The sequence below is a fragment of the Phasianus colchicus genome, chromosome 2 (assembly GCF_987193195.1).
Source record: "Phasianus colchicus chromosome 2, bPhaCol1.hap1.1, whole genome shotgun sequence".
Taxonomy (NCBI): domain Eukaryota; kingdom Metazoa; phylum Chordata; class Aves; order Galliformes; family Phasianidae; genus Phasianus; species Phasianus colchicus.
This window is the reverse complement of record NC_143437.1, coordinates 10,335,659-10,357,868: the sequence shown is the minus strand read 5'-3', so window position 1 is coordinate 10,357,868 and position 22,210 is coordinate 10,335,659. Positions and strand designations below refer to the sequence as shown.

Sequence of the window (22,210 nt, the reverse complement as noted above, 5' to 3'; positions counted from 1 at the left end):
ATGTACTGCAGTCCAGTATAATGAGCAGGAAGCTTCAAAGAGAAATGGTTTTGAGGAAGCTGTTTTGGTCTGGAAAAAAAAGAAAGTAGAGATTGAAGGGACTGTAAGAACTTGAAATTTCACTGTGGCGGCATATTTCCCTTGGCTTTAAAAAGATTAGCAAAATGACCTCAGAAGACTTTGTAGAAAGCTGAAGTGTTCTTTTAATATTTTCATTATTGAAGAAAGCTGAAGTGTTCTGATGGAATTTATTTTTAGAAATGTGTTGTAGAGCCAATTCTTTGGAATGAAATAAGAGTCCAAATGAGATGCTGAAAGCATTAACCCTGATTCAGTTTTACCTTTTGATCTGCTGGCAGAGGGAGGGCACTAATCTTTTAATTGTTTTAACCTAAGGAGCAACCTTTTCTTCTGTGAGATACAAATGCTTGCTCTAGCTGCAAGTATCAGAGAATATTGCAACATTTCAGTGAGACAGAGATCACCTTTTCCCAGTAGTGCTAGAACGAGTGTTGTTTGCTGATGCTGGCATGTCAAATGGTGAGTCCCATTTTGGCAGAGCTGTCCCATGCTGGCTGTGTTGTGATGGGTTGTTTTTTTTTTTTGCTTTTCTGATGTGCATCTCAGTGGAGAGATAGGTGTTCCTCCAACTCTATCTGGCTCAGGCACATCTTGAGTGGTGTCATGTTTTGGTTGTCAAACTTCTCCTCGTGTTTTACTTACATGAATCTATACATTTCTTCATCTTCATCTACCACCAACAGTATCCTGTAGCAAAATGCTCCATAGCTTAACTAAATGTTGTGCAAAGAATGAAGTCCTTCCATTTTTGCAACTTTTTATCCAACTCTTGTCTTACTGTTCTGGTAATCATGGACGGTTGTCACCTTGCTCCTCACTCCATTCCCAGATCATTTTTGTCTATGGTTTTCGGGCCTTGTGAAGACCTTTACAAGATACCATTCATGACCTTCCTTCAATTTATTAACTCTTACATCTATACTCGTTTCTTCCAGTTGGGTGTTATCCAATTTTACATAAGTTATCTAGGAGGAAGACAATAGTATAGGTTTTACTCACTAAGGTTATGTATTGGCATGACTGCTAATGTCTTTCTTAAAGGGTCTTTCGTAACCTGCAGCTGTGTTATGAGCAGGTCGAGTTTCTCCCATCTTGATTCCACCCTTCTGTCACCATCTTTAACAGGACTGTGTGCATTTATTATTTTGAAGTGCTCTACAGAGGTCTCATGTTTGAGCAGCACTCTGAAGGTGAAAACACAAGGCGTATCTTTATCCTGAATATATAATTTGTGGTCAAGCTGACATCTTTCTGAAACAATAATAAATGCTTTCAAATTCATTAAAGATCTCATCTTGACCCTAGTACAAGATTTTCAGTGTGTATTGCTGGGAAGAGACATGTCAATATTAAATGAGATAATATAACTAGTGTTTGTAAGGATGGTGGTTGTATCTGTTCAGATTCATCATTATAACATCTGAAGGTAAATCTATGTTTATTAGAAGTTCAATAGATAAACTCAGCATTTGCAATGGTGAGCTAGCCTTCGCTAAAATAATGAAAAATATATTTTATTTTATTTTAGTACAAGAAGAGGTAATAAGATTCCTGGTTTTGTCATTTGTTTCTGTATATCAAATCAGTGATGTCTATAGAGAAGAGATCTCAATAACTGAGAAAGACTGTGGGGGAGAAACTGTCGGGGGAGTGGAGAATTAAATTGGAAAGAGCCATCCACCTGCAATTCATATCTCTGTGAATGTTTCCCTCAGCAATAGCTAATAGATGAACTGAGAAAAGTTCTTGTCATGGAACCTGGGCAGCTAGAAAGAGTACCAGTGACCTGAAAATATATTGTGAACTATGACAGTAAACATAAATGTTTTCTGGACATAAATAAAATGTGCCAAGTATGTCAGTCAAGTAGAAGACCTCATCTTGGCCATCATCTTTGTGGTGCAAAGACTATACAAGCTCACTTATGCACACAGGAACATACTGCTCAGACTAATCCTGTTGGTGCTCTCATGTTCAGTGTGCTGTGTCCTTATTTCTCCTGCACAGGCAGCAGCACAGTCAGGAGCCAGCTGCTGCCTCCTGGCAGTAGTCAGCTGGGGCATTCAGATCAGAGGAAGGCCTGACCAGAGGGCATGAACAGAAGGTTTTGTGTCTTTGTATGGTGCCAGACTAAATGAAAGATGGGATTTTTCAACGTTTCCACTTTCGGTGGTGGTTATTTCAAAACATATCTAAAATGCAAATGTACAATTTGTTATGTGAAAGGATGGAAATACCCCACTCACCAGAGTGAGACATGGGATCATATGGCATTAGGCCAGCATATTTCGGTACTAACTGTGTCAGCACAAGTCTAACTGGCACCTTGAGAACAGTGGAGGATGTGCCATTCACATGCTGGACCCCTGCTTTGGGAGTTGTTGTTTTCCCCAAACTGCCAGTGGAGTGAGTTGTGTTTGGTGCTCATGATGCTTTTTGGAAAGTATTAGCATATATTTGATAGGAGAAAGGATATTTGCCTTTACAAAGCTCACACTCAGATCCAGAGGAAAAAGATAAAAGTATGATCAATTTTTCAGGTGCTGTTCCTTAAATGGTTTCTGACCACTCTGGTATCTGGGAGAATCAGGTATTTCATTGCAACTTCAAACAAGCCTTGGTGTATCCAAATAAATCTAAATATTTGGTGGAGATTCTCTTTCTTATTAGGCTGAGTGTGCTAGTTAAATAAGAATGGGTATCTTTTCTCTGTATTTTATTGTTTTATGAGATTTCAACTGTGTCCCACTAAACAAAGTAGCTATTGTGCTTATGAGACTATGGATAAGAAAGGTGATGAAAAAGCATGATACTTGACAGTCTATAGAGCTGACCAGTCACCAGTTGTATGAAGCTAAACAAGTGGAGTGCTGGATTCTGCAGCTGGAGCAGAGCAACCTGAGATGTATGTACAGACTGGGAGACGAGAGGCTGGAGAGCAGCCCCATGGGAAGGGGTCTGGGGGCTTTGATTGACCACAAGTTGGTGAAGGATCTAGGTGAAGAGGGCAGTGAGCCTGGAACAGCCTGCCCAGGGCAGTGGGTACAGCTCCAATGCTGGAGCTCAGAGGGTGTTTAGTCAGTGCTCTCAGGTGTAGGGTTTGGGTTTTTGGAAGAGATGTGTGAATCCCTTCCAACTTCAGATATTCTATGATTCTATGATTTTTCTAATGAATTAATCAGGCAAGATAAAGAGACAAAGGCGAATTATGTATTATTTTGCTAAACAGTGAAGGATCAGCAATACATTTTGCAGAAAAACTTTCTATTTGAAGAGAGTTTTATCTTTGGTAAGAAATCCAACACAGAACTTACAGGATTTTGTCTGTGGACAATTTATTTCAGTCAATAAAAATAGCATCATATGTGGTGAGCATGCTGACATAGCAAGTCCTGAGGTCTTCAGGGTGGAAACACGACACACAAAGGGTACCTATCACCTTTCTGGTATAACCTGTACTGATGAACAAAGCATTGTTCCTCTCCCTGCTGAGGAGTATGATCTATTTTAACTCATTCCTGGGACAGGAATAGAGCTGTGTGTGAGGAAGATGTCTATTCTTGCTCCAAATCAAAAGTGGGAAGAAAGTTCTGAAGAAGACAATGCATACAAAGTCCCCCATCTGCTTGGACAGTAGACATTTTCCATAACCATGTTTGCCTTGACAAGTTGTCCACAGAAAAGAACATAAAGTAGAACACACTGTGGAAGAACAAAATACCCAGGACTTGTGCAGTGCTCCTTATACTTGGAAAGTATTCAGAGATATTAATATGAATAGACACGACAGAGAGAGTTTGCTCAGAGTGAATGAATTTTTAATGGCTCTTCACCATAAAGATGGTTGTAGATATTAAGGTCACTTTTCAAGGAAGTAGCATATATTTCTCATGCTGTGTGTTTCTCAAAGGCCTATGTGAGTAAGCAGGGAGAACAAGCGTGCGCTCTTCCAAATGTAGTGTAGTGTCTCCCAGTATAATCAATACTAATAAAGTGCAGCTGTTTGTAAAAATAAAGCAAATGCTGTTTTCTGGTTTTCTATAAGAGAGACAGAGTAACTTCATTCAATTAAGTTATTTATCTTACACAAAACAGTTTTCACTGCATGCCATTGGCGTTAATAGGAGCAATTTTGGCTGAGTTTTCAAGCATACCGTTGGCATTTTTTTGTGAGCAACTCATTCTTGACAGTTAAACCCTTTTTGGATGCGAGTATGCTAGCTGTGAGTCTGTTCTCTGAATGTAAAGAGGACTTGTTTGTTTTTGCAGTTCATATTTGGTGGCAAATCTTTATTCTCTGTGTGTCTGTACTGTGGGAACCAATGTCCCTGTGTCAGAGGGTGTTCTGCAGTCATTCTACTCACGGGATGTCATTTGTGTTTGTTGCGTCTGCTGCACGTTGCTGCTTTGCATCTAAATCTTCACAGTAGTGTTTGTCAGACACTTTGCAAAGTGAGTTGACGTATCCAGGCAACTAGCCTGGATAATCACAACTCTGTAGAACTCAGTTCCTCTCCAGCTTTATCTCAGTATAAAGCATCTCAGCCTAATGAGATGGAGAATTTAGACCTAGTGAGGAGCATTGAACGTTTCAGGCTGAGCAACAGTGTGGTGTTTTATCTCTTTTCCTGACTGTGATTCTTGCGATTTACTTTTTACTCCATCTTCTTCTTGATTTTTTTTTTTTTTTTAAGCCCCCAGAATCCAAATTCATCCCACTCTATTCAAGAAGAGGTATTTAAAGTCATTTTGGAGGTTTATTTTTAACTGCCTGAATGTGTGACCTCAGAAAGAAGTTATCTGCAGCACAGTAGGCGTATGTTACTGAGGACAGTGGATGCTTTGTCCAGAAATGAAAAGTGTATCAGTGCTGAGACTAAACACACCATGTTTTTTGGAAAAATAAGAAGAAGAGGAGAGGAGTAAGCTTACAAGCATGTTTTTTGATCATTTTTGCAGTCATGTAGATTAACTCATGCTTTTTTTTCTCACTATAATTTTGTGTCCTTCCTCATCTCTCCTTATTCCTCTTAACTGCTGAGGGGCACATCATGCAGCTTATCAGCTGACCTAAGTGGGAATTTGGGAATAAAGCAACCCCCACAGCAGCTTTTCTGTGAACAGCATTACAGTTCTGTCAGGGAAAAGAGGACCTCAGCAGTGCAGGCAGAGACGTGCCTTGTTTCTGTTATGGTATGATGGGTGCCTCACAATGGAATGCCAATGGAACATCAGCTGTAGGATCCTAAAATGCCTTCCTTCAGCTTTTTGTAGTTAGGTGGAATTATTTTGCCTAGCAAATATTCAACACTATCACCATCTTGAATAGAAATGCCATAACTGCTATTCATTGTACTTCTAATTCAAAATAGAAAAGGAAATTGGTTTTAAGGGACACCATTAGTAAAGATTAAAGCGTGATTTTTCATATGCGGCTGCACATGTTGCCTTTTAAAGTCAGCCCTTCAGAGTAGAAAGGCATTACTAATAACCGTATCATCACAGTTCTAATTGTATTTACTTTGTCTGTACAGTTCACTGTTTAATAGTGCATAAATGAAAATATTTTCTTTCTCAGAGGTGGCTGCTTACATTATTGTTAGGCCTGGAATGATTCCTGAGTTGTGTAGCTGGAAGGACATCATGCTGTCCCCCAGATTTATTGTGCATTTTTCATTTAAACGTAAGAAGTGTGACTCTGCTATCTTTAGAAAGAACACAAGCTTGCACGCAGCTATAATGCCTTACGCTTTTTGAGTTTCACCCTAATAGCTTCTTGTAAAATTTTAATGTTTCATCAGTTTGCTTATTGCTATTTATAAAAACAGCTGTAAAAAGATTGCTTCAATTTCTTCCATTTTGGTGGAGTTAGAAAGACAAAAAAAAAAAAAAAAAGAAAGAAAAGAAAGAAGGATGACTTTTTGATTATGATGCTGAAACTCAGGAGCTCTGGCTTCAAGCCCTGACCCTCTGACAAATTTCCTTTGTGGTCTAAGGAAATATCTTTTGGTTTGTATTTGTATAGCAAAGGCAGATGTGATTATTTTTCTTGAGAATTAAGGGGGAAAGGTGCCAACATACTTGTAAGAACTTCTTGCACCCATTTCTCTTTCAGTTCTGAACTGACTTAACATTTTGTCAGGACCAGATGTCTCCTTTAAAAAAAATATTAACTAGGCTTTCCAATATTTGAAGGGAGTGTATCAACAGGAGAGGGAACAACATTTTATGAGGGTGAATAGTGATAGGACAAGGGGGAATGATTTAAACAGAGGGGAGGGTTAGGTCAGATATTAGGAGGAAGTTTTTCACACAGAGGGTGGTGAGGCACTGGAACAGGTTGCCCAAGGAGGTTGTGGATGCCCCATCCCTGGAGGCATTCAAGGCCAGGCTGGATGTGGCTCTGGGCAGCCTGGTCTGCTGGTTGGTGACCCTGCACATAGCAGGGGGTTGAAACTACATGATCATTGTGGTCCTTTTCAACTCAGGCCATTCTATGATTCTAAGACCTTTATCTTGTCCATTGATTATGTTAGGTGGTCTCATTGAGGAAGTACTTTTTTTCCTGTCTTTTCCATAATGTGTAAAATGCCTGATTTTTCTTTGGAATACTCTCCTTCACCTACTCTTCTTACCCCATGTCTATTAAGTAGCTGCACAGTCTAGATAATTTCTCCTTTCACAAGCATTTGAATTGGTTGAGTAGCAATGGGCAGATCACAGTAGGTGAATGCAGTGATTAGATGCTTTCAGCCAGATTGTGCACATTAGCAAGGGATTAAGGTCTCTCTCTCTCATAAATCAATTTAACTGTGTGCAAAGTAGGGCTGCTTAGACTCTTAAATGCACAGATCGTGTCTCAGATGGAAAAATGAATTTTAAATTGTAAAAATTGTAAAATAAATGAATTGTAAATTGGAAAATTAATTGCAAATTGTAAAGCTCTTCTTCGAATATTCAAGTATGTCTGTCAGTGTCATCCAGTACTCCATTTTGAAACAAGTCTGTAAATAAATTATATGAATAGCTGTTACTGAAAAATATTCTGCTTGCTTTTAGTTTTCCTTTGGATGAACACCTGTTGGCAGTTGAAAATAGCTTTAAAACATCATATGAATGTGATATAAAGACTTTAAAACCAGAAAAGAAATGAAAGCAGTTTTTGTTTTGGGGTTGATGATTTTTGAAGCCTGTTTCATGATGGTTTTGGATCTGTATTATGTATTTAGGACTCCTCTATGTCTGCTGATAGGAAGGGGAGACGATAGCCATGTCCAAAGCAGCTGCAAAATGCTTTTTAGATTTCAGAGATCTTCTACTTAAGACAGCTGATTTTCATGCTGATCCATGAAAACAATTTTTAAAAAGGTTAACATTTGAAATGCTTAAGTTTGATTGCACTTTGAGAAAGGAACTCGAGACTTTGGCCCATTGTGCACTTGCTTGTAGATGAACAGGCTGTAACTCCTGCTTCGAGATCCATAGGGTCTGAAGCCTGCCTGAGCTCTGTGGGCATGCTGAGAATAGCACTCTTGAATGGTCAAAGGCTTCTGCCTGCCTTGGTTTGGGTCACCTAGGCACCATGTCACAAAGCAAGAAACAGCTGCCATAAAATAAATTTTCTAAGAAAAACAAAAAGCTGAACACAAGGCCTAGAGATAGCAATTGAGCTCTTCTTAAGAACTGATGGGAGGCAGTCAGCTACTCACTGACTTCTGCTAGGATTATTTAGCTTAGTGTGAGAATTTGTAGTCCAAAATCAAAAATCATATTTTTTGCTATAAACAAAGAAGGGTTTGACCTTTTACATTAGCTTTTTTTTTTTTTTTCCTGCTAATGATCCATTTGTATACTTCAAAATATTAAAATACGTATGTATTTTATGACTATTCTAGGAAAAATGCTGTTGTTTGTATATGGCTGCACATTCCCCTTCCTGTGGAGATGTTTATTAGACCCAAGCCCTGGTCAAAGAGAAGTGATTTCAATGAGCTGTGGACTTAGAGATGTTCTTCACAACTTTAAATCAAATCACATTTAAGCTCAAAGGAATTTCATGATTCAATCCAGTGAGAATAAGGAGAAAAATTAGGACCAACCTGATACAGCCAGGTTGATTTACACCATCTAAGACACAGTCTGCAATGTCTATTTTTTTTTTTTTTTTCCAATTACATCATGAAAAGCAAAATAATCCTTCACTGTCATATTGTCTCATCAAGCAAAACCACAAAGAAACACAGGGCGGAATTTTGTTGATTCTTGTATTTTGTCAAGAGCGTGCTAAGTAGGTCATAGCATCATTTCATTTTGTCTTCTCCTGATCTAAGGCAGACTTGTCTGCTGGGGCCTCCAGCAAATCTCCAAAGCAAGATGCAGTACCAAAGATGCAACCAAAGAAATTATAAAAGGAGTAAATTAAATCTTCTTGTAAATCTTTCGGTCTGACAAAACACATGGTACTGCAGAAGATTAGATGGTGATAGCATCAGTATGTTGGCTTGGAGACTGAAGTCAAATGGCTTTCAACATCCTGTTGCGTTTATTTACTTGGAACTCAATTTGGTGATTTAGCATTATGGTCATGGAATATTTTAGGCTTTTTTGTTTTGTTTTCCTTTGGTCCTTATGATCTAAAGCTTATGCTGTCTTCTTGATGTAGTTCATTTTAACATCATGAATTTGCAATTTACAGGGGAGGCAATTCTACAAGACACACACTTTCTGATTAGCTGTGTAGATAAGAGAAATGAGTTTTAGAATGTTTTGTAAGAACTGTATTCAGCCACGTTTAATGAAGCAGAAATTAATGAGTTTATTTCCAAGTCTAATTTTCAATAATTGCGGTTGTTTGTTGGGCAAAGTCATAGCTGGTGATGGGGGGCATTTTCCAGAGAAGGGAGCTGGGAAGAGGGGATACCAGCACAATCAGAGCAAATTCTGGTGGAGACTTTTGTCAAGGAATCTCTTTGTAATTGCTTAAGGAAAAACTTGTGGCAGCAGGGTCTGAGAACTCATTTGATGAATATGGAAAATACAGTGTTTCACACCTAAGTGACTAACCTTACAAGCACAGCATATTTATGTTGATTTTCTCACTGCACCCACTTTGCACATTTTCTATGCACCTCTGTTTTTAGAGACAATTTGCAGAAATGACCCTTATTTATCTTTTCTAATCTTATTTACCAAGTCTTTTTAGTTACCCATACCTTAGGCACCAGATGCTTGAATAATTCTATCCAGTGTTCTGTCTCTTTGTGGTGCAGTTGATCTACTTTCTTTCACTGTGGTCATAGAGGGCTAGGTGGAAGAATATTAATTTTTCTGGAAAATTCTTTTCAACTTCATTCTTATATTCTGTCTGTCTGAACTACTTCAGCTGCTGAAGACTCTTTAGGGAAAGGTTTCATACATCTCTTTGTAGCTTGAAAATGTTAGTTATTCAGGATCATTTTACTTTTACCTGCTAACTTCTGTTTCTTGCATCATCTTCTACACACTTTGAGATAAACTTGGCACTATGACATTTCTTTTGAACTAGACACAACAATATAGAAATGAGATATATTTGGGTTGTATGCCCTTCATTGTGATATAATGTGCAAGTCATCTGTGTCAGTGGCTTCATATCAACTGAGACCTTGCCCTCTTAAATAACCAGGCTTAGATGTCTGTGTATAAGTAAATAAAATAGTAGGTGATAGCTCTGCTATAATTCTGACAGGCCCAGCCTTAATTAGCAACAGTGTTTTAGTATTTTTGTAATCGAAAAATTTACTCATAGTGTTCCCTAAGATTAACTAGAAGTGATAAAAGACATATAGATGCATAGAAATTAGAGGTGGGACATGGGAAGTCCTGTAGGAATTGGGCATGTTCAGCACAGAGAAATATCACCTGATCTTACATGAGATTAATTCTCTCTCCAGGTGTGAAAATATTTTACCACACAACAGAAAACTATTCTCAATCAGAATACTGAAGTGGAAAAAATCAGTTAAATATTATGTAATACAATATATTTAAGTGCCTATGTATGCATATATATATATATGCAGTGTATATCTGGCTTTGCATGGCAGTGGCAACTGACTTCATTTTCTATTGGTTAAGTCCCAAAGAATGACCTTCAACAAAAGTAAATCCTCTCTGGACATAAGAGATTCCACAGGAGAACTGAGCCAGATTAAAATCTAGCTTATACTGCTGTCCATAGGCAATAACCATTTTTAGTGATAGCATATCATTATACAATACAGTTATTATACAGTTCTTCTATTTCCAGCCCGATAAGATGAAAGGTAACCATGTTTCCTTTTCTTCTTTTCTCATTATGTGTTAAGCTTTGGATGGTCCCAACACTGGAGATCTTGCAAGGACTTTTCGGATGAACTGTAGCATAAATAATGATAACACTAACATCAGTGAACTTTGATCTTGTATCTATGTATATATATATTTATATTTTTTTTAACCTGTCCAAGAGAAATCAAATCTAACTGTAATGTCTCTAAAAGAATGCTAGGGTTAAGCTCTCTCTTGTTTTCCTTGGTGGCACAAGGAGTTTCATAGCCTTGGCTGTACAATGCTTCACATGCAGTAGGGCACAGAGAGAGGTTCCTGGCTGCTAAGCACTATTTGAGGTGAGGGAGGGACTCGATGCTGGAGCTCCATTCCCTGTGTCTGTCCTTCTGCTGCTGGGATAGCATCAAGGGAGCACAAAGCTTTCTTCCATCCCAGTAAAGTTGCTGTGAGAAGAGCTCTCTGGATTGTTTTTCTTTGTTTGTTTTTAATATATTGAGGGTATGGAAGACCTAGATGCGTTGGACATGAGATGTAGATCCATGTAACTGCCTGCACAAGGTACAGATTTTTGGATCACGATCCTGAGTCTAACATTCCTCATGCCCTGTGCCAGGCACCTGGCTCTGGGTTTTTAATTCTGCACCATGTGCTGAACATTTATGGTTTTCTGTGGTTTCTGTTTGGGTACCTAAATCCTAGCATTATTTGTTAGGACCAAACAGTGCTTTTCTCCATTAAGTACATGTTTTTGAAGGACACCTTTTTTGTTTGGCATGAAACATGCTTGACCAAAGATAGGCTGTATTTATTTCTTTGGCCTTAAAACAATTGCAATCACAAAACCAAGAAAATCCTTTTCAGTTCTTTTCCCCACGTGCCCCAGCAAAAATTGTTACTGAATAGCTGGTATCTCAAGTAGAGTGCAGATTGATTCTTGGAGCCTAATTGGTGAGATTTATTGACAATACAGCATTCCAATAGTTGTAATGGACTCCTATTCATTGCACAGTTGATAATTCAACAAGTAACTGATTCTAATTTTCAATATTAGTTATAACATTAAAGCTGACTTTATTAGCCTACGTGGGGATGTTTAAAAACAATTAACCTTAATCTAATGAAGTGGAATGTGAAACTTCAGCTATTAAACTTCAGTTCTACCTTAACTGCTCCAAGGCACTAGGCATGCAGCTCCTAAATTCTGGCTCCTTATTAGCACAGGATTGCAGACTATTCAGCAAAGAAGCCCAAGGTTTGATTCTTCTATGCACATACAGCATTACTTATACAGGTAACGTCATCTATGAATGAAGCTCCCTTCTTTTAATTAGTGTTAGGGTCAGGCTGTAAATTCTTTGTGGGGTAAAGTGTTTAATTAAAGAATTGCAAATCTACTGATGATCTACAGAGAGGATTCATTTCAGAGTATTGCCATAAAAATACATAAGTGGCTTTTCAGACTGAGCCCACTTTCTATAGTGCCAAAATTAGGCATGTCTCTACAAAGGAGAGGTTAGGAAAGGTTTCAAAGTAGATCAAAGTTAAACAGTTGCCTGATGGTTCAGCTTTGCAGCACTAAGCCTGCTGAGCATTCTGCACAGATCCAATATCTGAACTCTGAAGGCACAGACATAGCTTTGCATGCATTATACTGACTGTGCTTTTAGTAGGGCTTTACAAATTGCTTGATCCAGGTTAGGCCTTTTCTGGAAGCCCTTTAATCCTTCAAGCATTTGCATAATGATCTCAATGCTGTAATATTTGTGTGACAGTATACAGAAGCTCTGTCTAACTTACATTAATAATAGTGCAAGAATAATGGAATACCAAATTTTTATCTTTCAGATAGAGATTGCCACACATTTCAGTGCTTAAAATAGGATGGGGCAAAACTCACTGCTGCTATAATCCTACTGACATCTCTAGAGCTAAATGAGGAGATAGATTCTACTGAAGATCTAGAATTTAAAAAATAGAAACCTATCACAATGGTACTCTATCAGAATATGATGTACTTTTTCCCTAAGTTTTGATTAAAACATGATGCTCTCATGTGAAAATTCTAAACTCATCAGCTGAAATAAATAAGGATTCTATAAGTAGTTCATGTGAACAATAAGGAATAATGTCTCTAGTTTTTAAGTATTGTGTTAAAATGTGCAGGACTACATAGCAGGCAATACCAGCCCGAGTTCCAACTTCTTTAAGGTGTAGTAGATACTGAACTGTTCTTTTTGTTGTTGGTGGTTGTTTTGTTTTTCAATGTTTTGTAGTCCTCTGTTTACTGTAATAAAAGAAGCTGAGTTCAGGTTAACAACAAGGTTTATCTGATATTTCAAACATTTATTCTTCATGAAGGATCTTCTGTGAACTTTAAAAAATGATTAAAGTATTATCTTGGTCCCTATGTAGTAGAGTTGTGTATTCCAAAGTTCCAATTTTACGGCATATTATGAACTAATTAGAAGAGAGACTGTGAGAAGCAATAAGGAGTATTAAAGTGGCACTGATGGGAGATACAAGCTGACTCCTTAAATTATCTGTGGAGCGGGTTATGGCTTATCTTACATGAACATGCATGTAGCACCTTACCGCCTTGCATAAGCAACTCAAAATCCCAATCCAAACTCTACAGGGCTGCTTCATCCTGTGCTTGAGCATCTCTCAGAGGAGAGGATGAGATGAAAAAGACACAGCTCCCTCCAAGTGTGCAGCAAAGCTGCAGTGACCAGGTGTTTATTTCTTACTGAAGCCAGCAGGGAACTTGCCACTCACTGATGGATAATCTTTCCCCAGCAGCACCAGAGGCAACCCAACACAGTGTTGTAATTTTGGTCCAGGCAGGCAGCTGGAATCCCACGAAGCCTGCAAACATTATAGCTGTTATTTTGGCTGTGAAGCCTTCAGGCTGGAAACTCTCCTTGTATCAGGGCAAAAGGTGTATTGGCAAGGCTGCCACACTGTTTTGTGAACAGTGAATAATCACCCCATTTTCTCTATTTTCAGGAGATTTGTCCTCACCAAGATCAGAGTCATTCCAAAGGGAGCTTTCACAGGACTTCGTGACCTAGAGAAAATGTATGTATTTTGTCAATATTTATCAGTCAACAATTGTTTTACTTAAAACAGCAATTTCTTGTTGCAGCTCCTCCTTTTACTGCCCATGAGTAACCCCTGTCTCTGAGCTCCACCTAGTTTCATCTTTTCATTTAAAAATAAAAACAATTTTTCCATTTTTCAGATTATGTTCCAAAGCATTGTTGTCACAAATACATTTTTATATCAAGTAGCTGGGCTGTCCTCTCAGTGAAAGGAGTGGTTCAGTAGGGAGTGCCATTGTAATTGCATACGAAGAGTTGCAGTCAATGGCTGGGCGTATGTGAGAAGCTTCTTGCACAGGATAGTTCTGAAATTCTTAGAACATAAAGAGAGCAAGCATCTAATTTCTGTGAATTTTACTAATAAGCCCGGAGTTATAATTATGAGTGCCTTTGATGAACAGATGTTGCAGGTACCCATTAGTCTGCTGTGGTGAATGTATTGCAGCACTCCAAGACAAGGAAGAAAATGCTTGGTCATATGTTGTAACAGCAAAGGGACTAGTGCAATAGGAGGATGTTACAATAGAAAAAGGAAAAGCACTCACCTGTCTCGGAAGGTCTAGGCTTGCAATAGAAACTCCACAAGGAAGGGATCTCCAACCAGAGATGCAGCCAAGCTGCATCCTTTCATCCATGCTCCCAGGGCTGACCCAGTCCTTCCCCCAGGTGATCAATCAGTGGTTCAGGCTATGACACAACAGTTACCATACATACATTTCCTAGAATTCTTTAGCTACCACAAGTCTACAGGTTAACTGATGCTAGCACCAGAAAAGATAAAATTCACTGTAAAATATGAACTATTCTGGGGCATGTTGTGTTTTTCTAAATTATTTCATATATATGTAAATCACATTTTGTTTAGAAATTCATTCAGTGTTTGTACCTTCACTGGTGAGGGTTGCAAATATACTGTTTGTCCAAGAAGAGCCTGAGTAGCAGTGAGGAAATGCACTTCAAGGTCAGTACCATTTTCAGTTCTGTTTTTATAAGAGCAAAACTGCCTGCATTTCTCTGCATTGTCTTCTCCTTTTATCATCTCATGCTCCTGTTTAAGAATATAGAGGAAGCTTAGCAAACCAGAAAGGATAAGAAGTGAAGATGCTAGAGGATTTCAAGAGGTCTTGGTTGATAGCATGTAGAACTACAGAAAAGAGTATTTTTGTTGTTGATGTTTGTGATTGTTCATTTTTTGTTTGTTTTGTTTTTAATGAAAAAAAAATAGAGAAAATAAAGATCTTATTTTCTGTGTTCAGGAATCACTAGTTAGGAAAAAGATCAGTGCTGTGTCACCAGTTTGGAACTTGTTTCTCCCCAGTCATGCTGGATTCCTTTAAATGCAATCCTTATGGAAAAAACATTCAGCTCCCTAGACTGTGAAGTGGGCTGCAAAAGTGCATTATAAATTGCTCCCATTGTCTTTAATTACTCAGAAACCATATGCCAGATATTTATGAAATTAACCATCACACTGAATGGAATGTCTCTAAGTGGCGATTTATTGTTAACCAAAATAATTACTAATGGAAATGAGCTCAGTTTGAAAGTGTATCTATGTACTATTAGAACATGGAGAAGAAATGGGGACATTCTATAGCAAAATACCCTTGAAAGTAGAAGTGTGATAAATATGTAAATGAGACCAATCAACATCAACAAAGAATGCAGTATTTGCAAATGGTGTGGCAAACAGATGAAATTTGAAAAAGCTCACAAATCCTAAACCTAATCCATAAAACATTGATCAGAAATATTCATGATAACGTAAAGACCAAATAAAGTGTGTAATCAAATGAGATATTTACACATTAAAAACAGAGCTTTTGTGTGAAAGCCTCATTTCTTTTGCAAGATCATGCACAGAAAGGAAGATTAAAGCAAACTTCAGTTTATCTAAGGAAAAGAGCTAATAATGGTGTGATACCTCCATGTGGTAAAATGTAGATAGCCTGATGTATACAAATGAAATACTTCAATGTAGTATATGCACGTGTTCATGTAGAACTAAGTAGGCTAAAAATGAAGAGAGCCGCAATATCTCCTGAGTGTGTTACTAATTCAAAGCAATTAAAAATAAATAATAAATAAATAAAAATTAAAAGAAAGAGAGAAAGGGAGAAAGAAGAAAGTCTGTAACGTTTCCATCAGTTATCATTTCTAGGTGATTTCCAACAGTGTTTCAGAGAATGAGGTAGGATTTTAAGACTCACAAATTGCAGGGAGCAGCCATCTTTGGAATCATTCATTGGGGATGAGCTGGTTGAGAGATTAATCCTCTATAATAACCTTAATTCAGTTGAGTTTACATCCGCAGTGAATGAAGGCTTTTGAATACAGTGACCAATAATGGTAGGTTTTCAGACAAAAATAATTCAATAATGTTTTTTCAGTGTTTCTACTTTCTGTCTGCACTTCAGTTTCATCCTGTACACTCAAGCAACTGAGAGCTTTGAACAAACATATTTTTTCCCAGAATGTTGAATATTTCCAGTCAGTTACTTCTAGTCAGACTTGTTTCATGGTACCCACGGAATATCTTGTTTTCTTTCCATTTGTACTGTCCAAGGGATCTCCAGTATGGACACTAGTGATTGTAACTCCTTATAGAAAAAAAATGAGTGGGATCTTGAAGTGTCAGCATGGAGCACATGATCTTCCCTCCCTCCATTTTAATCACAAATCAAAATCTGTGTTTTCATCTGTTGCCAAACATAGACATTGTGTTTGGAGATGGTGATGGTGATTGGGAAATGAAGAAAATTATCACTGGGATATTTTTACTGTTTTGTATTTTTGAAAGAACGAAAGCTTATTTGAAACACTACCAGCTTGTATTTTTCTTCTTGCCCATTTGGATTCCTTCAGTTACTGAAAAAACATGGAGTGTCCATTCTGCAGTCTTAGAATCATAGAATGGTTTGGATTGGAAGGGACCTTTAAGATCATCTAGTTCCGACCTCCCTGCTATGTCTTACAAGACAAAGTTTTTTCCCAAGCATGTTCTAGGGAACAAGACATTTTGTTAAATAAAATGTTCCGAGTTACAAAACATATTGAAAGGTTATAATCATTTAGATCTCTCTTTGTAATGGTGTAATACTGAATTTTTTTTATTGAAAAGTATTTCAGAGACTCACAGGTCTGGGGAGCATCTTAACCAGCTCTTTGCTACCAGCTGTGCAACTTACGCATAGCTCTGGCTTCACATTAATTTAGCAGGAAGGAAAGCAGATTAGTCATTCTTGTTATATTGATATTTAGTTTGTTCCTAAGAAGTCTTAGCCAACCAGAACACTGCAGCTCTTCTTGACTCCTGCTTAACTAAGTTGTTTGCGCTACCAGAACAGATTAATTCTCCAGTTACTAAATTAAAAGGCAACACCATGCAGGCACATACCTGGCAAAATCAATTCAACATGCTCTGCAGCTCCTATGTCATCTTCAACCCACACTAAAACTACTTAATTTGGAAATAAAGCCTAAAGCAATATTGAAATCTCTCTTTTTATCTTTCTTGCTAAGTTTCCTCCCAATTCTGTGGTGTAGCAAAGTAAATCCTTGAGCGGTGGTCTAACAATGCCTGACAATGCGTCATATTTATAGGATGTTTGGTCTGATCCTCAGTAGCTGAACTAATCTGGGGAGGTTTGGGATATATTACTGCTCTGGGAAGAGGTGAATGCTTCAGTCCCACTTGGGAAAAAGCAAACAGGAATTTTATTTCAAATCCCAAGATGAATGGCTAGTTTAACTTAACCAAGGAAGCTAGACAGCAATTTCAGCTTCAAATCACTATCTGGATGATAGAAGTAGACTGAGGATGCTGATCTCCCTTGGCTTTTGAAATACCCATGTAATGATTTTTGGAGGACAAAAGAAGTCTGCCTTAGGACTTTCGTCATGCTCCTGACCTGTGTCATTAAGGAAAGATGTGCTGTGGAATGATGTTTCTCTGAACAGTGATATTGTAGAGAAGCTACAGTATTGCTTCACCCTGTGTAAGCCAAATAGTCTTTACTTCTTTATCCTGAAGCACAGTTCCCTTGAAAGTTCATTGTCAGTTATTTCTTCTTTTAAAAGGTTCGAGTTAAAAAATAATGCTTTATTTCATGATTTGCTCCCAAAATCTACAGTTTTGGGCAAAGGCAAATTTTAAGAACACAAATCATACTGTGTTCAACAGAGCTGGATGAGACTGATCTTTTATGAGCTCTGAAAATCCTAAGTGCCAACTGTAAGGGCTGGGGGAATCTGCTGGAGTTGACCGTCCTGCAAACTGAAGTCTTCTATCCATGGAAGATAGCAGGACTGTAAGCACTAGCTATCTATAGTATCTTCATGATTCTGTAGAGAAAAAAGTTTTGAATCACATCTTTATCTCATCACTCAGGTCACTCAAGCCATTATATTTTTTTGTTGGGATTGTTGAGCTTGTGATTGTTCAAACAGGTTCCACTGGTCTGCTTTGACTTAGATACATTGGCACCAGCATATGCTGTATATGACAACCTACCTGATGTACAGTGCTAACATCTTTCTCTTTTGCCTCATAAGCTCAAAGTCAAGCCACACTTTCTTATTCAAAATGAGTTAACATTAATGTTTCATCTAAACCAAAGTGAGGTATTTGAACAGTGAAGACCATTCAGGAAAATATCTTGAAACACAAGTTAAGGTTACCAAATCAAGGCGTAACTTGCTTCCCATGAGTGGGGAAGGAACAAAGTTCTTGGCTTGATTTTAAAAGTCTCATTGGGAGACTGACATAGTAGTAGAAAGCGTCACTGACTGTAAGTCTTTTTTAGCAGATTTGAACAACCTGACAACTCAGTGGGTAAACAATCCTGACCTTCTTCAGCAGAATCCATCAAAACTGCCAGGGTTAGCAGCTGTCTAAGGGACGTCTGTCACTCTCTCTTCTCCTGAAATCAGTTTCAATCAGCCCAAACGTGATTCTGTAACACTCAGTGGCATACAGCCCAAAAGGAAGGAAAAGAGGAGAGGGGAAGGCAGGAATTGCACAATCACCTAAGGATAAGCAGTCTATGTCTTCTGCTCGTAAAGAAAGCTGGCTGGCATTGTTGCAATTTCTTCAGGTGTTTTTTGCATAATGTATCGTGTCCTGCCTCATTCAGTATGCAAGGGGCTGTGATTAAATATGACCATTAAAGCTGTTTTGAGAAAATAGATTCAGCGTAACCAAGGCATTTGGAACTTGTCTCTAGGTAGGAATTGCCTTCCTTTTGGAAAGTTTTCCTATTGGAAAACTCTACTAATTTTTGTTCTAGAAGCAAAATATGGGTTTGCAGGAGCTACTGTAATGTTCAAATTAAGTAGTGCATGTTTACAAAAACATTTATTTACATCCCTAAGGTGAAAGAGAGATGCAGTGCTTTCTGTGTATCAAAATACGTACCAAATCAGGTAAGAATCATACTTTGATAACAAATACTCCAGGGTAAAATCTCAAGGTGTAAGTTAATGGATATTGAATTCTAATTTATATCATAGGACGTTATGTGTAACAGTATGCACCTTAAAGGCAGGGCACCAAAATAAGTATGCTATTGAATGCATTTAAATGAGTCTAAATATGTATTTTAGAATTCATATTTAGGGGAATAGGGGACTACTGTTCAAAAATCTTAAGACCAGCAACCAACAGAAGCAAAGAAATTGAAAGTTCAAGCTGACATTTCAAACTCTTTCACTGGGACCACTGCTATGGTAAAGGACTTTGCCTTTCATCTCCATGGTTTAACCCTGTGTAAATTAGTAGCAACAGGGCTGCCTGGCCACCACACACTGGTATGAGGGCTGTGAGCAATCACAGGAATTTTCCAGGTTCCAGCAGATGGACTCATAATTTCAGATGCTCCTTTCACAGTTGACTGTCAGCATTGAATGGTGATCAGCATCTCTTGTCTGTACTGGAGGGGTTGCTTGCGCTTCAGGTCACTGGTTCAGCAGCAAAACCATGTAAAGGAGCTAATCTTGCACTGTATGCATTCCTTAGCCCAACACATCCAAGGTGTCAGTCTTCATTTGCCCATTGCTGTGCTCTGCCCTTTGAAATGGGTTCCCATAAATGGGATTTGATGGGGAGCAGCCATGCGAACTTCTCCCAAGGCACCAGTAACATCTCATCAATGGAGAAGCTGGGCAAAGCACTGAGTTTTGCAGCTGTTTCTCAGCATGGCACTGAGTGACTTAGACACATTTCCTTCTAGAATGAATGCTATTACTACAAATGACCACTTTCTAACCATTGCAAATATCAACCACGGATAGCAAGTTTTAGTGTTTGGTACGAAAACATATGAGATCTGGTATGTTCTTAATTAAATTTATTTTCTGAAAGTAGAAGCTGTGCTTTGTGTTCTAAATACAATGTAATGAGCCAAGGCTAGTGTTCTTTAATATAATTTATAAATGTTCTGCTGCATCCTCACCTGGCATTCTAATTTTCTCTGCCAAAGTTTATCTGTGGAAGAGGTCTTACATTTGCTGTTATTGTTGTCATCTCTTGCACAGTTACAAAACAAATGAAGTAGGTGTTTAATATTCTTGTCAGTAAGTCACTTCTGATGTCAAAGAGCAAAGATTTTAATTACAGCTTTGTAATACTTCAGTAAATGTGTAGCCTGATCAAAAAGTTTTACTAATACTTTAGTGGGGAAAAAAAAAAATGACAAAATAAAAGCACTTGAAAGAAGAAGATAAGAATTGTAAAATCAATTCATTATGTCCATATCAGCATTTTCTGACTTTCCTATTTAAAAAGTCCCAGGGAATAATACTAATATTTGCATACTTTAATGGAAACATATTAGAGTGCAAAAAACAGTACTCCGTAACTCCTTCTGTGTGGAATGTTTGGTATCTTGATACTTGCTTTCTTTGATAGAACATATTCAGAAAAGAAAAAAGGAAGATACATTTTGTCATTACTTTCTTCGCTTGAGCAAGAATGAAATTGGTGAGAATTGTTAGCATAGTCTTTATTTGTTAACAGCATTAATATAAAGCCAGCATTAGAAACTGAAACTTGAACAGAAGAATCATCTTGGATATCATTTCTCATTCCTGCTTTATGGTTGTGTAGACAAAGATACATTTAAAGTAAAAAAAGAAAAGGAAATCCATTTTCCTGAATGCATGCCAGATATTTTAATGCCTCTCCCCAGTGTGACATGTTCACATTACCTGAATTCATAAAAATATAGCTGGCGGCCAGTCACAACTGGTGCTCCTAAGGGCTCAGTACAGGAGCCAGGTGACAAATGATAGGAAGAGAAAAAATGGTCTCAGGTTGTGCCAGTAGAGGCTTTGGTCGGATGTTAGGACAAATTTCTTCACAGAGAGCATGGTCAAGCAGTGGGATGGGCTGCCCAGGGAAATGGTGCAGTCCCTGTCCCTGGATGTATTTGAGAAATGTGTGGACGTGACACTAAGGGGCATGATTTAGTGATGGGTCTCTGCAAGTTGGGTTGATGGTTGGACTTGATGATCTTGAAGGTCGTTTCTAGATGAAACTAGTTCATTCTAGAATTCTGCAAGTCTAATATGAAGTGCACAGAGAAGAACAATTGCTTTTTTATACGTTTAAATATGGGTTCTGAATTAACCACATTCACTCCAAATGAGGTTTAAGGATTATAATGTATAGTTCTAAATAAAAGTTGTAAGCCTAGTGGTCCAAAAACCCACCACATGCAAATGGTAAGAATTATTGAAAGTATAGGGATCAAAGAAAATAGTCACTAAAATGAACACAGTCATGGATGCTTTCCACCTGAGGAAGAATAGGGTAGGTAGGCCAGGGTGTTGGATGAAGACGTTTGACAGAGGATGTTGGAGTGGTCTGTTCAGTCTGGATTGTGTAGGGAAGGTGATCAGGAATGATTGTTCCTGCCCATTCTATTGCTATTACTGGAGCACTGGATTTCAATTAAAACTATTAAATGACAAACCCAAAAAATTGCAAGAAATAATTCACACAATGTGTGATTTGGCTATGGAAAATGCATCAAGACCGCTAATAAAAAGAATCTTCATGATAAAAACCAGAGAAGAAACTGCAGAGAATCTCAAGAGAGTTAATACAAAAGGGATTCTTTCTACTAAAAAGAGAAAAATCTGCAGTCTTGTGGGAAAGAGAATAACAAAACAGTTCTAAGAGAACTCAAACACATGCATTTAGAAGCACAGATGTTGCAACTGTTCACTTGGTTGTGAAGCATCTCAATCTCCACTGTCTGGTAGACTTGCTGGTGTGAGGGCTTGTGGTTCCTGCTGCACCACAGTGCTGTGCAGCTGGGAGTCTGTTGGCATTTGGGTTAAAGCATATCTCAGGAGGCATGGAAGTGCTGTGTACTTCCAGGTATATTCAGTTTCTGAATTTGCTTGAAAAATTACTGCTGTTGGGGAAAAAAAAGGAAAAAAATATATTTTTATGGCAAAGTTTTGAATTTTCTTCATCATAAAAAAGATTTTTTTTTAATTATTTTTTCTATTAATCTTATTTCAGTGTGTTTCTAACTACAACAGTGTGCGAGTGCAAAAGGTGTGACCATGTTCCTGGCATACTCTAACTGGGATTTTCTTCAATACTTATTCTTACTTACTGTTATTGTTAAATGTTTTTTTTTGTCACAGAGAGGAAGGTTGGCACCAGTTCAGAAATGGTAATTCAGTTTCAGGTGGACTTCAGAAAAACA

General features: G+C 38.0%; 1 protein-coding gene across 1 annotated transcript in view; it reads left to right on the top strand.

The window, feature by feature from the left end:
* Nucleotides 1–22,210, top strand: part of FSHR (follicle stimulating hormone receptor) — a 77,319-nt gene that overhangs the window by 15,875 nt on the left and 39,234 nt on the right. Inside the window, exon 2 of the mRNA XM_031598482.2 lies at nt 13,396–13,467. Coding sequence (XP_031454342.1) covers nt 13,396–13,467 — 72 coding nt within the window. The remainder of the gene's footprint in view (nt 1–13,395; nt 13,468–22,210) is intronic.